Genomic DNA, 19,851 nt, shown 5'->3' with positions numbered 1-19,851 from the left:
CAAGAGGAACCAAAAAACAGTTGACAAAGAGCCAGAGTGCAAAGGGATGCATATTTCTACAAATTGTGTGGATCTTTCAGTCACTTGGTACACGGTTTGTATCTTTAACAGTGAGATGTCAAAAGATTTGACAGAACTTTCATAAAAAGAAATGTAATCCATACCTAACCCCCTCATTCTTTGCCTTGATCAGAAAATGAGGCTTAGTCACAACGTCCGCTCAATGAAATTAAGAAATATTCAACTCAGTTCTGACTTTTGAACATGCAAGACAGATTGGAAGGGCAATAGTAAAAGCAGTATGAATCCATTAAGTGAACTGTGCCGACCGATTTAATGGATCGCCTATTTTTGTTCTTGAATCGTTGCGATGTAGTTTTAACAGTTGGTATTTTTGTATTTAATGGTTACACTTATTCAATCGTTACACCAACTTTTTCCTTTTTAAAATGTTGTGTGTCTTTCCTATCGTTTTATCTCACAAATGTCAAGATGCCAAGTTTCTTCCGGCTGTATTTCTAGGAAGCTGTGGTCACGTGAGGAATGTGGAGAGAGATGCCTTGACAGTTACTAGATTATAGATGCTGCACAGAGAGGCTTCTGTAGAAAAGGCCTGCTTACCACAGATGGTGCCACACTCCTACGCAGAGCTGCCTCTATGCCTGTACGTCACACAGCCTGCAAAACAGCTCTGCCCCAAAGTGCTGTGTAACTACCAAATCTGGACAACTACGACCAAATCAATTTTGAAAGAAAAATGTGGCTATAACTTTTAATCCAGGCGTAGTATCGCAAATAACCGAAAATGAAGCTTGTCTGAGCATTTATGAATTATGCAGTGACGTGATGTTATCAGAAAAGTAAACAGACCATCTTTTCTGCATGAGGAAACCATACTTTTATGGCTGCGTTTCACACGGTTGACACGGTGAATAAACAATGCTGCACAGATGCTGTGAATTGTAATTATTAACCCCCCCCCAACTATTTTTCAGTTATTTATAAAAGAGACACAAATTATTGGGAGTAATATACTAGTATTTACTCAATACGGTTAAGAGGAAATTATACAAGTATCGGTAGCACCGGTTTGTTTACTTCCTCTTTGGGCAGAGATGTTTTACAGTGGAACGCCGTCCAGCTCCGTGCGCAGGAGTGTAAGATGGTGCTTCATAGCGCCCTCTAGGGGCCGCCAGCCCTTGCCTTGCATCCCAAAACTTCTCAAAAAGGACATTTCAACTCTGCCTCCCAAGGTGCCCACATATCTAAAATGTCTTTCAGCTACGTGGATGAGTTAAAATGCTCCCCTTGCTCATAAAATACAGCCTTAACAGGATGTCGGCATATCATAGCAATTCTAGTATTTTGCCCTGTATTTATCATTGAACTTGTTGTGTTTTGTAGTTCGACTCGTCTTGAGGGCTACCAGATAAACGAGTGCCACTGCTACATTGTTAGTGTGATGTTGAGCTCCCTGTGTTTCAAGACCAAGGTGCCGTCTGTCTCTATTTGTCATCACACCTCCTTCCTCTCTCGCCTCTTATGGAATACTTTACTCCGAATTACTTGGCCGGAAGGATTCCCGTTGGCTTAGATAAGCCGAGACTATTACCCCGTGCTTGCCCCTCTCCCGCGCCCCCATCAGCTCTCCTCCTCCCCCTCTCTCACCCTGCCCCCCATCAGCTCTCCTCCTCCCCCTCTCTCACCCTGCCCCCCATCAGCTCTCCTCCTCCCCCTCTCTCACCCTGCCCCCCATCAGCTCTCCTCCTCCCCCCTCTCACCCTGCCCCCCATCAGCTCTCCTCCCCCTCTCTCACCCTGCCCCCCATCAGCTCTCCTCCTCCCCCCTCTCACCCTGCCCCCATCAGCTCTCCTCCTCCCCCTCTCTCACCCTGCCCCCCCATCAGCTCTCCTCCTCCCCCTCTCTCACCCTGCCCCCATCAGCTCTCCTCTCCCCCTCTCTCACCCTGCCCCCCATCAGCTCTCCCCCTCCCCCTCTCTCACCCTGCCCCCCATCAGCTCTCCTCCCCCTCTCTCACCCTGCCCCCCATCAGCTCTCCTCCCCCTCTCTCACCCTGCCCCCCATCAGCTCTCCTCCTCCCCCTCTCTCACCCTGCCCCCCATCAGCTCTCCTCCCCCTCTCTCACCCTGCCCCCCATCAGCTCTCCTCCCCCTCTCTCACCCTGCCCCCCATCAGCTCTCCTCCCCCTCTCTCACCCTGCCCCCCATCAGCTCTCCTCCTCCCCCTCTCTCACCCTGCCCCCCATCAGCTCTCCTCCCCCTCTCTCACCCTGCCCCCCATCAGCTCTCCTCCCCCTCTCTCACTCTGCCCCCCCATCAGCTCTCCTCCTCCCCCTCTCTCACCCTGCCCCCCATCAGCTCTCCTCCCCCTCTCTCACCCTGCCCCCCATCAGCTCTCCTCCTCCCCCTCTCTCACCCTGCCCCCCATCAGCTCTCCTCCTCCCCCTCTCTCACCCTGCCCCCCATCAGCTCTCCTCCTCCTCTCTCACCCTGCCCCCATCAGCTCTCCTCCCCCTCTCTCACCCTGCCCCCATCAGCTCTCCTCCTCCCCCTCTCTCACCCTGCCCCCCATCAGCTCTCCTCCCCCTCTCTCACCCTGCCCCCCATCAGCTCTCCTCCCCCTCTCTCACCCTGCCCCCCATCAGCTCTCCTCCTCCCCCTCTCTCACCCTGCCCCCATCAGCTCTCCTCCTCCCCCTCTCTCACCCTGCCCCCATCAGCTCTCCTCCTCCCCCTCTCTCACCCCCCCCCCCCCCCCCCCCCCCCCCCCCCACCACCAGCGGACTGAGCACAAAGCACTGCGGAGCTGCAGCAGCGGCTCCAGTCTGATGCTAATGCACATCCTCTCCCTGCTGCATACCAATGTGTTCTGACCCAGGCTGGCTGTTTGCTTATCACAGGAGCCACTCTCGGGGGGGATCCTCTCCACAGTTTCACTCTGTACTCTTTGCTCGTTACCCTGGAGTTTTCACGAGATTCCTTTTGCCATCGGCGTCTCCCTCCCTTTTTGTTTTCATCAGAGACGAGAGACGTCAACTTGACGCCTCTGAAAAGAACAGGATGATGATACAGTCGTTGATGTTCTTTGCTCTGTGTGTGTGTGGAGGATGATTCCGCTGGCACTATTTTTGAGTGGCCGAGCAGAGCTAAATCTTGCTGGATCACTGGTGTGGGTGACAGCATATTAGATTCTTCTTGCCTGGCCTTAATTGGTTCAATCTTGAGCCTGCCAGACCTGATTAGAGTCTGTGCAGTAAAGAGGCTGCTCCACGACTGGGCTCCTGGGGAAAGATTTATTTTCAGTGTAAAACGGTCTCCTTTCTGGCCTTTCTGAGTTCATTACCCTTCACGTGAAACCTCCACGTTTTCAGACATTTCTGTGTTATGCTGTGTATGACGTTCCCTGGCATCTTGCATTGTGATTAGGTAAACATGGTTAACTAGGTTAAGCTGTGAGGACTACGGTCACAGTGTGGATGGCATTTCAGAGCTGAGGGAACCATGTGCAGGTCATCTTATCCCTTCAGCCATACATACGTGTGACGATGGTGAATACATTTAAAGAGTGTATACATTTAAGAGTCTTAATAAATGTCCTCTTTGAAGTCCCAGGTGAGGGAAACAGCTAGACATTTTTGCCAAGTGAGGACTGCAGTGTATTGAACATCAACCATTCCATGGATGGTGCTTAACGGAAGGTGTGGACTCGATGGAACCTAATTTGTAAACTTATGAATACCATCATGGGTGTTTTTACTGACAGAATTTCAGGGCCCTGCTTTTATTTTTATTTATTTTTTAACATGACTACCAAACAACATTGACACATGATTTGAATTTTATGTTAACCTTTTCTTCAACATTTCATTGTATTTGCATAACATGTTGGGTCAAAACATGAAGAAAAAAACAAAACATTTGATTTAGGCATCCAATTTATTTGCCCAAAAGTGATTTTGTGACGTGATCTAGTGTATAGTTTTTACATTTTTTCTTTATCGGCAACAAGACATTATAAATCAAATTTCTCCACTATTAATTAGTCCCTTTCCTAGATTCCTTTACCAGAGGGCATTTTGGATAAATATTTATCTGTGCTGCTTGAATATAGTGACAATGTGGAGACAAAATCTCACAGTTTACAATTTTCCTGTTGAGAATGATTGCCCCTGGCTGACATGAACAACTTTGCATTCATAGAAAAATAAATGTGTGAATGTCTCTCTACATCATCCCTAAAACACTGTCCTAGTCCACCACCAGTCATCTCAGCATTCAACAGCTCTCATATATTCTTGCAGCTCTCACTTGTAGAAATTATGCTTTTTATATAAACTTGGGGAGGGGGGAGAGAAAAAAAAACCCTGTATCATCTGAAATGGTGGAATGGCAAAACCATAAGCTGTAGGAATAAATAGGAGTTCATACTTCACACTCTTTATAAGGCAGCTGCTGACACTTGCACTGCCCATAGCCGTTGATGATGACGAGTGCCCCCTCTTCGTGACTGGGCTCGTACTCATTATAGGGTACCTGTGTAGCCAGGTCTGCCATAGGCTGCCGCTGCTGGGTCCTCATCTGTCTACGGTTCTGGATCGCTGAGCAGTGGCGTATCCGGCGCAGCGTGGGAGGGCAGCACCTCCGCGAGATGTACACAACGAAAATGATGAGAAAGAAGGAAAAGAGCAGGGCCATAGTTCCAATGATAACCCTATGCGTGAGGACGGTATTGTCTGTTTCAGTAGAGAAGTCGTCTGTGACGGCCGGTCCCTCCGGCGTAGCGGTGCTAGCGGCTGGAGCGGTGCGCGGCGTTTGAGTGGTGGTTGTCGTCGTTGTGACCATCGTAAAGCTCCCAGAATCCTCTGCATAGTCCTGCGTGGGGGTCTGCTGTATAATTCCAAACATGGAGCTGGTGACCTCTGGGGTCGTAGTGGCGTCTGTGGTCGCGCTAATCGTCTGTACGACCGGTGCCGAAAAATTCTGACAAAGTTGGAATCCGTAAACGGCGTCCAGTATCTCCTCGCCCTGGGCGTACTCAGGACTGTGGCACAGGATGGAATGTTCCCACCTTCCCTTAAAGGTGCTCAGCCAAGTGGCCAGGGAGCAGATCCTTTTGGTACATTCCCAAAGGTTGCTGGACAGCCCAACGGTGCCCAGGGACCGCCACATATCCATGACCTGTGGATCCAGGCTGCTCAGTTTGTTGTTATCCAGCAGCAGGATCTTTAAGTTCGGCAGCGTTTCAAACACGTCCGGTGTCAGGACACGGATTTCGTTCCCCGTTAGGTCCAGCTTCTCCAAGGTGCTCCAGCTCCACTCCATGCCACATGTCAGGTTGTTGATCTTGTTCCACTGCAGATAGAGAAACTGGAGGGCAACCAGGCGAGGGAAATGGGCCAAGTTTATCTTGGTGAGCTGGTTGTGTTCCAAGTGGAGTTCTCTGAGCTTAATGAGCCCAGCGAAGCCGTTCCGAGCCAGGCTCCGGAGGCGGTTGTTGCTCAGGCCCAGATACTCCAGGCTGCGGCAGTCCCAGAAGGCCCTGACCGGGGTGGTGCGCAGCGAGTTGGAGCGCAGGTGTAGAATCTGGAGCTTCCTCAGCCCGTGGAACAGTTCTGGTTCCAACGCAGTCATCTGGTTGAAGGACAGGTCCAGTATCTGGAGGTTGATGAGGTGGATGAAGGTTGTGTTGGGCAGCTTGGTGATGCGATTGGAGCTTAGGTTGAGGTCCTTGAGCTTGTAGAGTCCTTGAAAGGCATCCTCCTGTACCGTGGTGATCTGGTTATGGTCCAGGTGCAGCCAGGTGAGCTGGCTGAAGCCGTAGAACTGGTCGGGGCTGAGCTCGGTGATGCTGTTGTGGCGCAGCGACAGCCCCAGCGCGCCTTTGTCCACGCCGTCTGGGGGCGCCTGGAGCCCCTGGGTGTCGCAGTAGAACTGCAGGTCCTCGCAGCGGCATTTCTGGGGGCAGGTTGTGCACGAGGCAGGCGGCAGCAGGCACAGCAGCATGCCGATCACACACAGACACAGTGCCGCTGGTGCAGGTACCACCAATGGCCACCTCGAATGGAAACCTGGGTGGGTTCAAAGATACAGAAATAAACTGTGGAGGAAAAACCTAATTTCGGAGCACTTATTACTGATGCCTTGTAGCATGTTGCCGTTTCTATGTGCACTCTCCTCTCACTCACACTCACACACACACACACACACACACACACACACACACACACACACACACACACACACCACACGGACACACACACGGACACGCACACACACACACACGGACACTCTTTCTCTCTCTTTATCTCTCTATACCATATACATCCTCTCAGTATGTGTTTCGTGTCAACTTCGTTCACATTGCATATGAGCATGATTGCCTGAGCGTTGGTAATCGAGAGGTCGTGGGTACATACAGTGCTAATAATAAGCACAGTCATTAACACGCAAATATATAAATTACTTGTCTCGCACTCGCCCTGTATGCACAGCAGATTGTCTTTGACACGCAACGGTATGTAATTGGGTTTTTATCAAATGCCTTCTGCAGGTCCCTCATTTTGCCGCTGTCTTGTCGTTTTTCGTGCTTTGGCAGTGAGATGCTTTTCCGTTTTCGGACTAAAACAATTTTCTGAGTCTGTCAATTAAAACCGGCAGCGTACCGTCACTTAAAAGCTTATATTCTTCTAGTTTGAAATACATATTCCTATGAATTCATGAATGCATAACTCAATTCTCAGTGGGTAAAGGGAAAATTATGGACAGTTGGAAGTAAATAGACACGACTGCATACCCTTTTAGCTTTCGGCTTCCTCCCCTACTCGCTCTTAATCCCTATTCAGGTCCGGACCCCCCCATTCCTCAACCACCCCCCCCCCCCCCAGATAAAGAGGCTAACTTACCCATTCTTTTGTGCACATCGGAGGCTGCATTCAACTGTCCTTTTCCGCAGACTCTTGGAGCAGCCAGATGGAACAGAAATCCAAAGGGAGAAAGCCCTTTTGAGTAAACACTAAAGGAATCGGGCTCCTCTGAAATAAAGCGGTACTCAGCCCTCCCAATTGAAAAAAAATCAGAAATTCCATGTCCTAGGTTGTTGTTGATTCCTATTAGTCCCCCTTTTTTGTCCTTTCTTTAATCCCAGATTAAAAGACAGATTGCATCTTTTTCCTCCCTCCCAGGAATCCTTAAAAAATTATTTTAAGTTGATAATTTGCATCCAAAACAACCCTGGTGAGGCGAGCCCCCCCCCCCTTCTTCTTCCTCTCTCTCTCGTGTTCTTTTCCTCCGCAATGATGTCAGCTCAGTCGGTTAATTGAAGACTGAGCCTTTTGCCTTTCATGGCTTGGGGTCCTCCGACCCTAACTTGTTGATGGCAGCCAGAAGCCCCCGCTCCCGTCGCCCGGCTCTCCGTCTCAGTGTGGACCCTCTGCAGCACGGCGCCACGGAGCCGCTCGTCTGCTGGCGGAGACGCAGGGGAAGAGGGGGAGAAAACGGAGCAGAGAGTCAAGGATGTTATTCTGTGCTTTTGTTGCAGCCACTCACCGCTACAGAGTGGTGGCAGCCTGGCGTCGATCATCAGTGCTGTTTCTCTCTCTCTCTCTCGCTCCCTCTTCCTATCTCGCTCTCGCCCTCCCTCTCCCTCTCTCTCTCTCTCTCTCTCTCTCTCTCTCTCTCTCTCGCTGTCCTCTCTCGCACCCCCCCTCTCGTTCTCTCTTTCTCTCTCTCCCCACTCTTTCTTCTCTCGTTCTTTTTTTTCCCCTCTCTCACTCTCACATTCTTTCTCACTCTTCGGCTCTCGTACACACACACATTCTCACTCTCTATCTATCTCTATCTCTCTCCCTCTATCTCCCTCTCCCTCTACCTCTACCTCTATCACTCTCTATCACTCTCTCTTGCTCGCTCGCTGCCTTGTACACAGTGCTTGTGAGCTTCTCCTCCCACTGGCTCGTCAGCATCAGAATATTGATATGTCCAACGTGTTGCGGCAGCAGCCCTACTGTTGAAATGAACCATGGCTGTAAATCTCCGCATCGCCTTCTGCTGTCTCTGTGGTCTGCTGTGTACACGTGTAAACCAGGCACCCAAAAAATAACATTAGCAAAGAAAATAGCCCCTTTCACGAGCCCCCAGACAACATTAAGATAGGGGGTACTTCCAGCGCCATACGCCAGGAGCCAGGTATGTTATAGAAATGCTAACAGGGGGGTCTCTGGCTGTTTTTCCATAATTCATGGATCTTGAGTGCAATGCTTTAATTCTTGAGCAGAGTCATGTGATGAATCACAGCTGCTCCCCTCGTTACATTAAAGTAGCTGTGAATCTTTCATATCTTGGTGGCGAAGCTCTAAGGTAAAAATCCAAGTCATCAGCATAATATTCAGCACTTTAGTTGACAACGTATGGCGATGTCCTTGTTGCTAGGCTAAACGAGGAGGGAGGTGGATTTTGATTTGTGGTGTTATTAAGACATGATTTGACTATCGACACTTTACACATAATTATGTTAAGTGTAACATCTTAAGTTCATTGTTTTTTCATCTGTCAAGAATTAACATTTATGTTTCTTTCATCCGTTATATATACACACACACACACACACACACACACACACACACACACACACACACACACACACACATACACACAAAAGAGTGTGGGGTTAAATACTGTCCGACTTGCCTTAATGGAGAATTTTATGGGAATGTGTTCAGAGTGGACCGGAATTCAAAGTGTCAATAGACTAGATTGTAGAAAGAGACGGAGGTGTTTCATTCCACTATGGAAGCCAACCCCCACCCCTCCCTGCCGCTATTACACACAACACACACACAACACACAGAGGAGATTGAAATCAGGCGGTAGTTTATCGTTTCGGACGACACAACAGGGTTCATGACCTACATGATACTTGAACTTGATTTGTTGTGATTGTTGGAGGAGGAGTTTCCCGCCCCCGCTCCACCCCCCGCCCACTCCCACCCCCGTTTTCATTTCATCTGTTATTGCGGAGTTGTAATGATTATCACTTTGCGTTAATGCCATGTACTAAATTAATATTTCAACCAGTTCCTTCTTGGCATTGGCTCGTAGACGCAGCTTCTGCCTCATGCAAACCTTGGATTAGAATCTCATCTGAATTGGCAATAGGTTGCATTGAAAACTTCCCTTGCATAATGTGCCTGCTGAATATCGAGTGAGTAATTTTTCAGCCCAAGCTTTTTATGTGAAATATGTAACACTATTTTCTAGGGATGTTCGATATTGGCATTTTTTTTTTACAGATATACCGATATTGTCAAACTCTTAATTTCCGATACCAATATATGCAGGGTTTCCCCCCCAAAACTGTTTAATAATTTCAGGCAATTAACATTACATATCTCTTGTCATGGAATTAACACATTATGTATACTTTTGACAATAAATTAAATAAGAATTTGTTCTTACTTGCTTGCCTGTGTAAATAAAGGTTAAATAAATGTTTAAACATTTGTTATTTTTTGTTGTTGAAAACTGATACAGATAATTTCCGATATTACATTTTAATGCCAATATCGGACGATAATATCGGTAGGTCGATAATATCAGACATCCCTACTATTTTCTTTTCTTAGTATCAATGTTACTATGTTTTGAAATTGTTTGGGAAACTTACTATACTATATTCAGGGGTGCAAACATTTAATGGTGAAATTCACTATTTTGAATCCAGTGGGATTGTTTACAGCGTGCATGCACTTGACACACAGACGACGCAACAGAGCATCGCACAACTATAAGGTAGCGAATAGTGACGGAGTGACGGATCAAACGTCAGAATTTGACATGACCGAATAACGACTGTAAGATTTGTATTATTAAATCAGTGAAAATGAGTAACATAAACGATGGACAGATAGATAACAGTTTGCTGGTTAGCTGGCCAGCTACTTACGTCCCAGGTGGTAGCTGGCTGAATCAGAGCTAACGTTAGCCTACCAATTGAAAGAAAATATAGAACCAAACACAAATAACCATGCAGTATAGTTAGTTAGTTAGGACTGACCTGTGGAAATCTGAGACCCCCCTCCCTCTCCTCCATCTGAGTGAACTACCAATATTTATCTTGAGTTGGCATCTGTGTACACTCATCATGTCGGGAAGCTAACGTGGAGCTATACGGGCAAAACTAAATTATGAAAATGCAAGTATGAAGAAGAGTAGGCTACAGGACATTCAAAGATGAGTAGCATTTGCATTTGTTCCAGACATTATCTCTATCTCTACACCCTGTGTGTGTGTGTGTGTGTGTGTGTACGTGTGTGTACGTGTGTGTACGTGTATGTGTATGCACGCGTGGCCTAGGATGATAAAATGGCTATTTGAGGCATTTTAATTGCCAGGGGAAACCATTAATGGTAATAATTATACATTGCTTGTGATTTTTGCCATATGTATCAATAGCTATGGTTGCCATGGTAACAGTAATACATTTCAGTGCCCTACTGGTACATCATATGCAGTACATTATCATGCTTTTTCATAGCTTGTAAATCTCCTATTGGTATATTGATTTTGGTTTGGTTGAGGAAAATAGTGATTTTGTGAAAAACTATTTTGTGTTAATGTGGGTGAGCCTCTCTCTCACTCTCACTGTCACTCTCACACTCACACCCACACTCACTCACACTCCGAGAGCTGGATAGTTGATGTTAATGAACATTTAACTTCATAAGCTGAAATATTGTAAAAATATGGCCAGATAATGTTGGAACGGTTTGGGAGATGGAAGTATGGAAGTAGGGATGGTTTTTAGTTTGTGTGGTGTGATAACAATGTTGAAATGGAGAAGTTTAGACTTTAATTCAGTTTTACAACTGAAATAACATTTTCGTTATTACAGAGATTAAAGTACCGAAAAAAGGTACAGTCGGGTATCGATTCCCAGGTACCGGTATTGGTTCCAATGTGAACGGTACCCTAATATTAACATAGTATATTACTAACACTATACTAGAAACAATATAATAGTTTTCATTGTGTTCATCTATTATGTCATCCTCAGTTGGAAGCGCTCAGAACTTTCTAAAACTACCAACATGTCTCATTGTCACTCCTTTACTTAATACACAACATAATTGCTGGGTCTTTAATGGAGCTGGAACACACATCTGGCTGTGACTTTCTGGGTCACTTGACTCTGGCACGCTGCCCTCGTCTCTCCCGTTTTACTGTGATCGGCTCCACGTTCCCCTGGGACTCCTCTGCAGAAGGGGGGGCACGGGTTATGTCTCAATCGGCCCCTGATGTATATTTCCCAGAATTGGCTTCCTGTACGCTCCTGATCTGAATCTCACAGCACCATTAAAGAGGAAAAAAATACATGTTGAGTGAAGATATTTATTTGACATCCAATTAAGTTAACTGGCCATGGTAGGATCAATACCAGAGCTCCACTGTCTTTTAGTACATTTTTAATAAACGTGATCTGCCCACTGAGGCTGGGCAGTATATCCATATATACACACACATATATATATATACATATATATATATGGCATGCTATCCTATTTTGAGATACTTTTTTTATTTAGTGAATCATGTTTTTAATTTTTTTCTCTGAAATATTTGATATATATATATATACACAAATGCACTATATACAATACACGGTTAATACAAGTTGTTGCGGATGTTGGTCTCCTTCTTGGTGAGTTACTTTCATCAGTTTGCAGAGAAATCACTCAAACTGCTACATTTTACACAAATTGAAGGGATGTAGAAAAATGGGGCTTGAGGTTTCGCCCATGATGGTTGTGATGTTTCCTGTGGCAGTTTTTCTCAACAACCAAACCACCTTTTAACCCACACATCTGCCAACAAGCACACACACACACACACACACACACACACACACACACACACACACACACACACACACACACACACACACACACGTACATACGTACTAGTGGTTAGGATGGGTACCGTTCGCATTTGAACCGATACGTGAATACTTTCCCTAAGGGGTTTGTACTTTTGCGCAATCTGATTGGCCACTGACGTTTCTGGTTATGTGACATGTGCGCCAATCGTGTGACGGCAAGTTCTTTCGCCGGTTAAACTTAGGCACTCTTTCGAAGTTGGTTATGGTTAGAGTTTGTCTTAGAGCAGGACGATAGAACACCAGCCCTGATTCCAAACTCTAACCGTAACCAACTTCAAAAGAGTCGCCTAAGCTTAACCAGTGATAAACTAGGCGTTAGGTAGTTTGCAGGCTGTTATACCCGGAAATAGGCGCAGAACTTGCCGTCACTCTATTGGCGCACATGTCACATGACCAGAAACGTCAGTGGCCAATCAGATTGCGCAAACCGAACGCGGAAGTACAAACCCCTTAGGGAAAGTATTCATGCTACAGGTACCTGTGAATCGATACCGGTACCCAACGGTACCCTTTTTCGGTACTTTAGTCTCTAAAAATGTAATCTACCTACCTCAGTCGTAAAAAAAAAAATCCAACTTCAAATAACTACACTTTCGACCGTTTTCGGCTTGCCATTGCCCCGACTGCTTTGTTGTTGAATCAAGTCAAATCCTAGGTAAGCGTATTGTAGAGGAGCCAAAGCTTTAGGAGGTCACGCTGCCTTCATCAAGTCCTGTCTCTCGCTGAGCAAGCGCCCAGACCAGACCTGTAGGCGTCGCTGTCCACAACCCCAGATCCCCACCCGTGACTTCCCTCCCCCTAACCCAGCCAAATGGGTTAGTATAGCGATCAGCCCAAGCCAGAGGCAATGCTGACTCCAGGAGTCTAGACCACAGCCTCTTGCATTGGTGACGAGCGCAATCTCCGCTACACCACCTGACCGCCCCCCCTATCGCAATATATTTTGAATCTCAATACTATCATATTGTGACTTAACACTGTCAAGTGTCGAAAACGAGATATTACGTTTTTGCTCGACAAGCGTTGAGTGCCAAAAACTAGATATTACGTTTTTGGGTCGTTTGATCTTTTTACTTTGATCCCTGCTCTACAGACTTGCTGGGAGCGATCTGCATCATTTTGGCACATCCCCACACACTAGAACTGCAATGCTGATCGACTATCACCAGGTGGCAGTATCGTCCGTGTCTGAACGGCAATGGCTTGGCCTTGATACTCGGCATCACTTTCATTTCTCCTTGGTTAGTGGCCCCTCCTCCTCCTGCTGGAACAGAAATTCACACTCCTCGAAATTCCGTTGCCTAAGCGTATTTGACCATCGAAGCGTGTATAGACATACACTGGTAATCACGATGACGGTGCGATCACTTGGAATTCTTCTTCTTGGAATACCTTCTGGCTACATTCTATGTCTATTTTACCGAATCTGAAATGTGTTTTTCTAACGATCACAGTTCTGTGTTTAACCGGACGAAAAACATGGTCGGCAAACACGATCACAGCTTTGAGTTAAAACGACCCCCCCCCCTTGATGATTTTGTGAAGGTACATATATACATGTCATATACCTTTTTATTTGGGGTTTCAGGGGATCAGCCAGAACGGTTTGGGCTTATTGCACATACCACCTTTTATCTTGCGATCAATGAAAAAAGACTGGATTATCTTGGAAATGCGCGATGTTTAGCGTGTAATAAACTACAAACTACAGCGTGTGAAACAAACTATTCCCATCTTGCACTACAAGTAATGTTTGTCAAAATGAGCCACACCATGTCTCAACAGCTATAATAAAGCTGGCATTCTAGGGGTAAAGATAAGCAATACGCGTGGCACTCAAAGTGTTAAGTATCGTGATAATATCGTATCGTGAGGCCTCTGGTGATTCCCACCCCTAATACGTACATATATATTATATATGGCGTGGGAGGTCCATATTGTGGTATTTCTTTTTTCCCTACTGCCCACAATCAGTGGTCTACTTCAGTGGTAGAAAAGTGATGTTCTCAAATTTGCCCCAAGGGAGACTAGTAGAGAAGAGAGACTCGAGAGAAAACCACCTCCATAATAATAAGCTGGTGAAGAAGTGCTTCAGAACCTCCGGCATGAACATGAAATGAAATACAGGCATGAATGAAATGAGATTGAGCGCGCAGAGCCGGGGAAGGACTAGAGCACGGCCACACGACTGCAACCAAGCGGCACCAATATCAGAAGGGATTAGTAGCGATGGAGCTCTCTGGCCTCCAACCATGTGCACCCCCCCCTATGGGTAAAGGATAGTGGGGGTGGGGGCAGGTCAATGCCAACAACATGGTTCACATGCTGCCATGTTGCCAGTCACATTGGCAGCATGCTGGGCACGGGATGGCCTAGAGTCCGCCCACTTTCTTCCTTTTCCTTAGTCTCTGTTACCCGCAATCCTTTTCGCTGAAAGCTTTACCCTTCAGTGGCACATGAGCCGTTTGGGGGGTGACTGAACTGGTCTTCCCACACAGCACTCTGTAGCTGGCGAGGAGGACTTGGGCGGCTGCTTAGCTATGTTACTCGGGGAAAGGCCCAGGAATCCGTGGCATCTCTGCCAACGGTGGCACAGCTTTACTGTACATAATTAACAGTGTAAGCCGTGTGCAGCCAATGTAACCCTTTGCTTGCCTCCCACTTCTTGTCATGGCTGAGTGGGATGATGAGGGGGTTAGGGTGAAAGAGTGTAAATATGACCGGTCGTGTTGCCACAGTGTCCTGCTTGACGTTGATAAAAGTATCTGTCACTCCGTTATCTTCTTCACTAACTGCTCTCTAATTGGTTATTTTGTTTATTGTTAGTTTGGCTGTTTGCTACTATGCGAGCGGTGACTCTTCCTGGGATCCTGTTTTTCTATCTATGATCCCTAATGGCCCTTTTCCACTAGGAACACGCTAACATTATGTGCTTACGTCTTCTCCACAGTTAGACGAGGAGATGCATACCAATTTCCTCTCTGTGCATTCAGTAGAAAATCTATCCAGCTGCAAGCCAGCCTAGCTTAGCACAAATGAATGGAAGCGGATACAGTCCACTAGCCTAGCTTACTACTCAGGGAGAGGTGTTTTTGGCCAAGAGCTAGTCTAGCTGGTCTGTATCCCGATTCCATTGATTTGTGCTAAGCTAGGCTAGCTTGCAGTCGGATAGCTCTACTGAACACACGGAGAGGAAATTGGTATCTATCTTCGTTTCTGAAAAATAAATGTTGGAGTGTTCCTTTAACATGTCCAGTGTTCTTTGCAAATTCCGCGCAACATATTTATTTTATGTTGCTTTTCATTTTCAAGTCTGCTGTACCTCTCAACACTGAGAAACATTGAAACGCTGTATAACATTACTGCCGATTACATTTTGACAGCTTATGATCACAACAGAACCGTGGGAAGACGGTACTGTCACATATTGACAGTACATGCAAAATGATGTAAGCAGCATAACTGTAATTTTTTCTTTGCTTTTCCAAACTTATGACTTGAAAAAACGGAAACGACAACCCATTTCGGAACTTGAGGTTCTGAAAGCTTTCTTTTATGGAAAGTTCCTAACGTTCCTTTTGTCAATAGAAAAGTAACTTAATTTCTCCTCTCGTTTACCATAACCTGAGGCTCTTAAACCGTCCCAGCCCAGGACCCAAATGTTACAAATGTAGTCTTGCACTACGGATCATAAAGAAACGGTGCTGTTCTCATTTGGGGGAGTCCACAAAAAAAATTGCTACAGGCCATTCAGAGTCCTGACACAGTTAAAGAAAAGCTGCACAACAACAGACCTATAACTCTGTTGGTAGAAAAATACAGTTCCGATTTTGAGTGTAGCGGGTGTAGTGGAGAGCTACATTTTGGGGATCTATTTTCAAAAGAATGTAAGCCGTCCACTCTGCATCCAGCAGCCAGTCGGCGCCTGGGAAACGCATCAAACGCCTCCCTGGCTTTTTTGCCACCTGTGAGCATGATTAGAAAATGAGGAAGGGCCAGAAAGAGAAGCTTCTCATGTCTGGAGTGCTGAAAACTCCACAAAGGGAATCAATAAAACCATTTTGATATGCATATATGAAACCTGCTGGAACAAAGAACTAACAGGGATTATCTTGTAGCCTTCAGACTTTGTTGACACTTTTTGGAAATATTGTTGAATGAATTCCCGGATGAATATAGCATATTTAATCGAGTAGATGCGGTTGTACGGCCATGCATTAAACTACATAATAACGGGAGCGCAGCAAGCAGAATGGCGGAGTGCTGTGCCAAGCGCAAAGCGTGGCAGATCATGAATGGATCCTCACTCTGAATTTGCACATCAGAGAGGTCGTATCTGGTGCGTTTACGTCCACATGGCACTTTGCCTTCTTTTGAAAATCTACCTGTGAATGTTTTTTTTATTCAGACATCGTTGAATACACCCCAGTGGCTTTGACTTCTCTCTAAAGGAAATGGGAAATGGCAGTGTTGTCTGGGCCACCACTTACCCCACATATCTCCACAAACTCCATACAACTCCAAAAAGCTTTCTTAGACTAGTCACATCTTCAAAGTCGAGAGAACCATCTGCATCTTTATTTCATACACCTACAATATTGACTATTCTGATGTTGGCATCCTACCTACACACATGTATTTTTATTTATAAGGTGACATTTCAGAACATCAATTTACCAGAATGTTTACAACAATATTTCTGTAAGACATTTTTATTTTATTTATTCTTGCCAAACGAGACAATTGAACAATCTACATCTTCCTTTCTATCATACCAACAAGGGGTAGTATTCAATTACATATAGCGGTGTACAACTGTGGAACAACTGTGGTAGACAGCTCAACCTACACCTAGTAGACGGCTCAACCTACACCTGGTAGCAGAGCATGTGAGCGGGAGCGGAGCAGGGAGTGGAGCGGGTGGTTTTGAAGTGAGCGACAGAGTGGGTTTTAAAATGGGTCTGCGCGACTTCCGGAGCGAGAGCTCTCCTCCGCTCCAAGCCGCTCCGGGCCGCTCAGTGCACACGATCACACAGAAACTGATGTAATATACATGTAGTACAATGCCAAAGCAACAGGTGGCGATGTACAAACATGAAGGCCATTTTCAACCAATGAGAAGGGTGAACCGTCACTCACATCCTGCTAAGTCCAAAGTAGAATCTGCCATCTTTAAATCACCTCGGGTGACTGAACGCAACATTTATTCTCAGTGAGAAACAAACAGGTCAACTCCTGAAAAGGGGGTCAATGTCAGACCTTGCAATCAAAAGTTAGGGGGCGCACTGAAATTATGGCAAGGGTTATTAGCCCCCTAACTTTTGATTGCAAAGTCTGACATTGACCCCCTTTTCAGGAGTTGACCTAGAGCCCACCAAGGTCATGCATATCAAGTTTGGTCAATGTCAGACCTTGCAATACACTGTAAGGCACTGTAAGGCTACTGTCCTGCCTCACTTCCAGTGATGAAGCTAAGCTATGCTAACGGAGTGTCTATTCCCAAAGCTAAAATGCACGCACAGTCCAGAGACAAAAAAGGTATGTATCTTCTTGTCTAACTCCAGGGAAGATGTTAAATAAGCTAATTTCCCAAAATGTTGGAGTTCCCCTTTAAGGGGGGGGTGCAGAGTCATCAACACAATGTACCACCAAGAGCGGAGTTTAGTCTCACAAAAAGCGAGAGACTAAAGCTACCGCTGTTGTTAGCTTACATGCTAACGTGAATGGGATCGACCATATCATTGCGGCTAGGCTAGCTACCATATCTTAGTACTGTACAGCTAGTTGAATGGATAAACGTTATTTAACATTGCAGAATGGGTACAATACAATACGGCTCAATACAAACAATTGTTAAGGGCCCAGGGGGTGCAGACTGTTGTAGTTTGGTCAAATCAAGCTAATTTACATCATGCTCCCAAAAAAATTAAAAAATCTGCTCTGTTGAGTGGGGAGCGCTTGATTCGTAAATGAAGGTGAGCGGTGAGCGACTTGGGCCGGCGGGCCAACATGTGCGAATGAGAGCGGAACCAGACGTCTAGAGCGAAGAGCGGATTTCTCGGGCGCTCCGCTCACATGCTCTGCCTGGTAGACAGCTCAACCTACACCTGGTAGACAGCTCAACCTACACCTGGTAGACAGCTCAACCTACACCTGGTAGACAGCTCAACCTACACCTGGTAGACGGCTCAACCTACACCTGGTAGACGGCTCAACCTACACCTGGTAGACAGCTCAACCTACACCTGGTAGACGGTTCAACCTACACATAGTAGACAGCTCAACCTACACCTGGTAGACAGCTCAACCTACACCTGGTAGACAGCTCAACCTACACCTGGTAGACAGCTCAACCTACACCTGGTAGACAGCTCAACCTACACATAGTAGACAGCTCAACCTACACCTGGTAGACAGCTCAACCTACACCTGGTAGACAGCTCAACCTACACATAGTAGACAGCTCAACCTACACCTGGTAGACGGCTCAACCTACACCTGGTAGACAGCTCAACCTACACCTGGTAGACGGCTCAACCTACACCTGGTAGACGGGTCAACCTACACCTGGTAGACGGGTCAACCTACACCTGGTAGACACCCGGTAGACAGGTCAACCTACACCTGGTAGACACCTGGTAGACGGGTCAACCTACACCTGGTAGACAGGTCAACCTACACCTGGTAGACGGGTCAACCTACACCTGGTAGACACCTAGTAGACGGGTCAACATAGGGTTCGAATGTTCGCCAGGGTTTTCCGAACGGACGTTTGAACGTTCGTTTTTTTTATTAATACATTTTATTATTATAGATTTTACGGGGGGCGGCATTGCATAGTCTATCTGTGAAACTTTTTTTTTTACAGTGGTGGCTGTTCATGTAAACATGTAAACAAAGCACTCAGAAGAAAATAAAGGGAAAAGACAGCAGTCAAACATAATATCATATAACGCACTCACTTTTTGTTGGGTATGCCATACGCGCCAGCCACTTCACCCAGGCGTTGCGCGATGTTTACTCCAGAATGTTTTATCTCCAGTTCTTTTGTTTCCAAGACATATCCCAGTAGTTCCCACTCGTTGGAAATAAAATGACAGGTGACTGCCATGTACGCCTCCATCGCCACATACGTTGTGGCATGGTCAATGTAAAAGGAGACTTTCTCCCGCATGGCCCCGTACTTCAGAGTTAGGTTGTTGGAAACGGTGAATCTTTTGGGCATGGTGTAATGGGCATGGTGCTTGAGCACTGCTGTGTTGTGTGTAACCTGCTCTAGCGTCCCCACCTCCCCGGTCGCGTGTGCACCAAACGTTCCACCCAAAAACGGAATTTCAGTCCAGATTAGGCCAAATTCTGCAATATTCCACGTTTTGCAGTTGATTTAATTTTTATACGTTAATTCCGCGATTCCGTCTGTGATTCCGTGAACGCGGATTTCATATGGCTCTAAATAACTCCTTCTTTCTCTTCTCGCTCATTGGTTTGGTATCAAATTGCAGTAGTGTCTGCATGGTTCAGGAGGTGGGGCCGCCGTCCAGATCCAGTTTACAATGTGCCACCGTGGAATGCCAAGTGCTTGTCGCACATTTGACACACAGCCTTTGCCTTATCCTCCGTTAATTTAAAGTGTTTCCACACAGGTGACTTCTTTCCACTTCTTGCAGCTGCCATGATTGAATAATTGAGCGAGCGCCGCGGGGACGCGCCTCCTCACCTCGACTCAACCTGTGAACGTTCTTACCCATTCATTAAAATCCGAATGCCAGCGTAACGAACGAACGAACGTTCGGTCTCAGCCTTAATCCCTACACCTGGTAGACACCTGGTAGACGGCTCAACCTACACCTGGTAGACACCTGGTAGACGGCTCAACCTACACCTGGTAGACAGCTCAACC

The 19,851-nt window shown here is 46.4% G+C and overlaps 2 protein-coding genes across 2 annotated transcripts in view; one reads left to right on the top strand and one right to left on the bottom strand.

The window, feature by feature from the left end:
• The window catches only part of ctnna1 (catenin (cadherin-associated protein), alpha 1), a 213,982-nt gene that overhangs the window by 93,870 nt on the left and 100,261 nt on the right, over nt 1–19,851 (top strand). The gene's annotated exons all lie outside the window — the stretch shown is intronic.
• lrrtm2 (leucine rich repeat transmembrane neuronal 2) lies at nt 4,442–19,176 on the bottom strand (the record flags this gene model as incomplete). The annotated part of the gene is made up of 4 exons (XM_084331340.1): nt 4,442–6,087; nt 6,922–6,974; nt 7,380–7,480; nt 19,057–19,176. 4 exons carry the CDS (start codon nt 19,174–19,176, stop codon nt 4,442–4,444), a joined length of 1,920 nt encoding a protein of 639 aa, XP_084187466.1.

The sequence above is a fragment of the Notolepis coatsorum genome (assembly GCF_963971535.1).
Source record: "Notolepis coatsorum genome assembly, chromosome: 16".
Classification (NCBI taxonomy): Eukaryota; Metazoa; Chordata; class Actinopteri; order Aulopiformes; family Paralepididae; genus Notolepis; species Notolepis coatsorum.
This window is presented reverse-complemented; position numbering and strand designations above follow the sequence as displayed.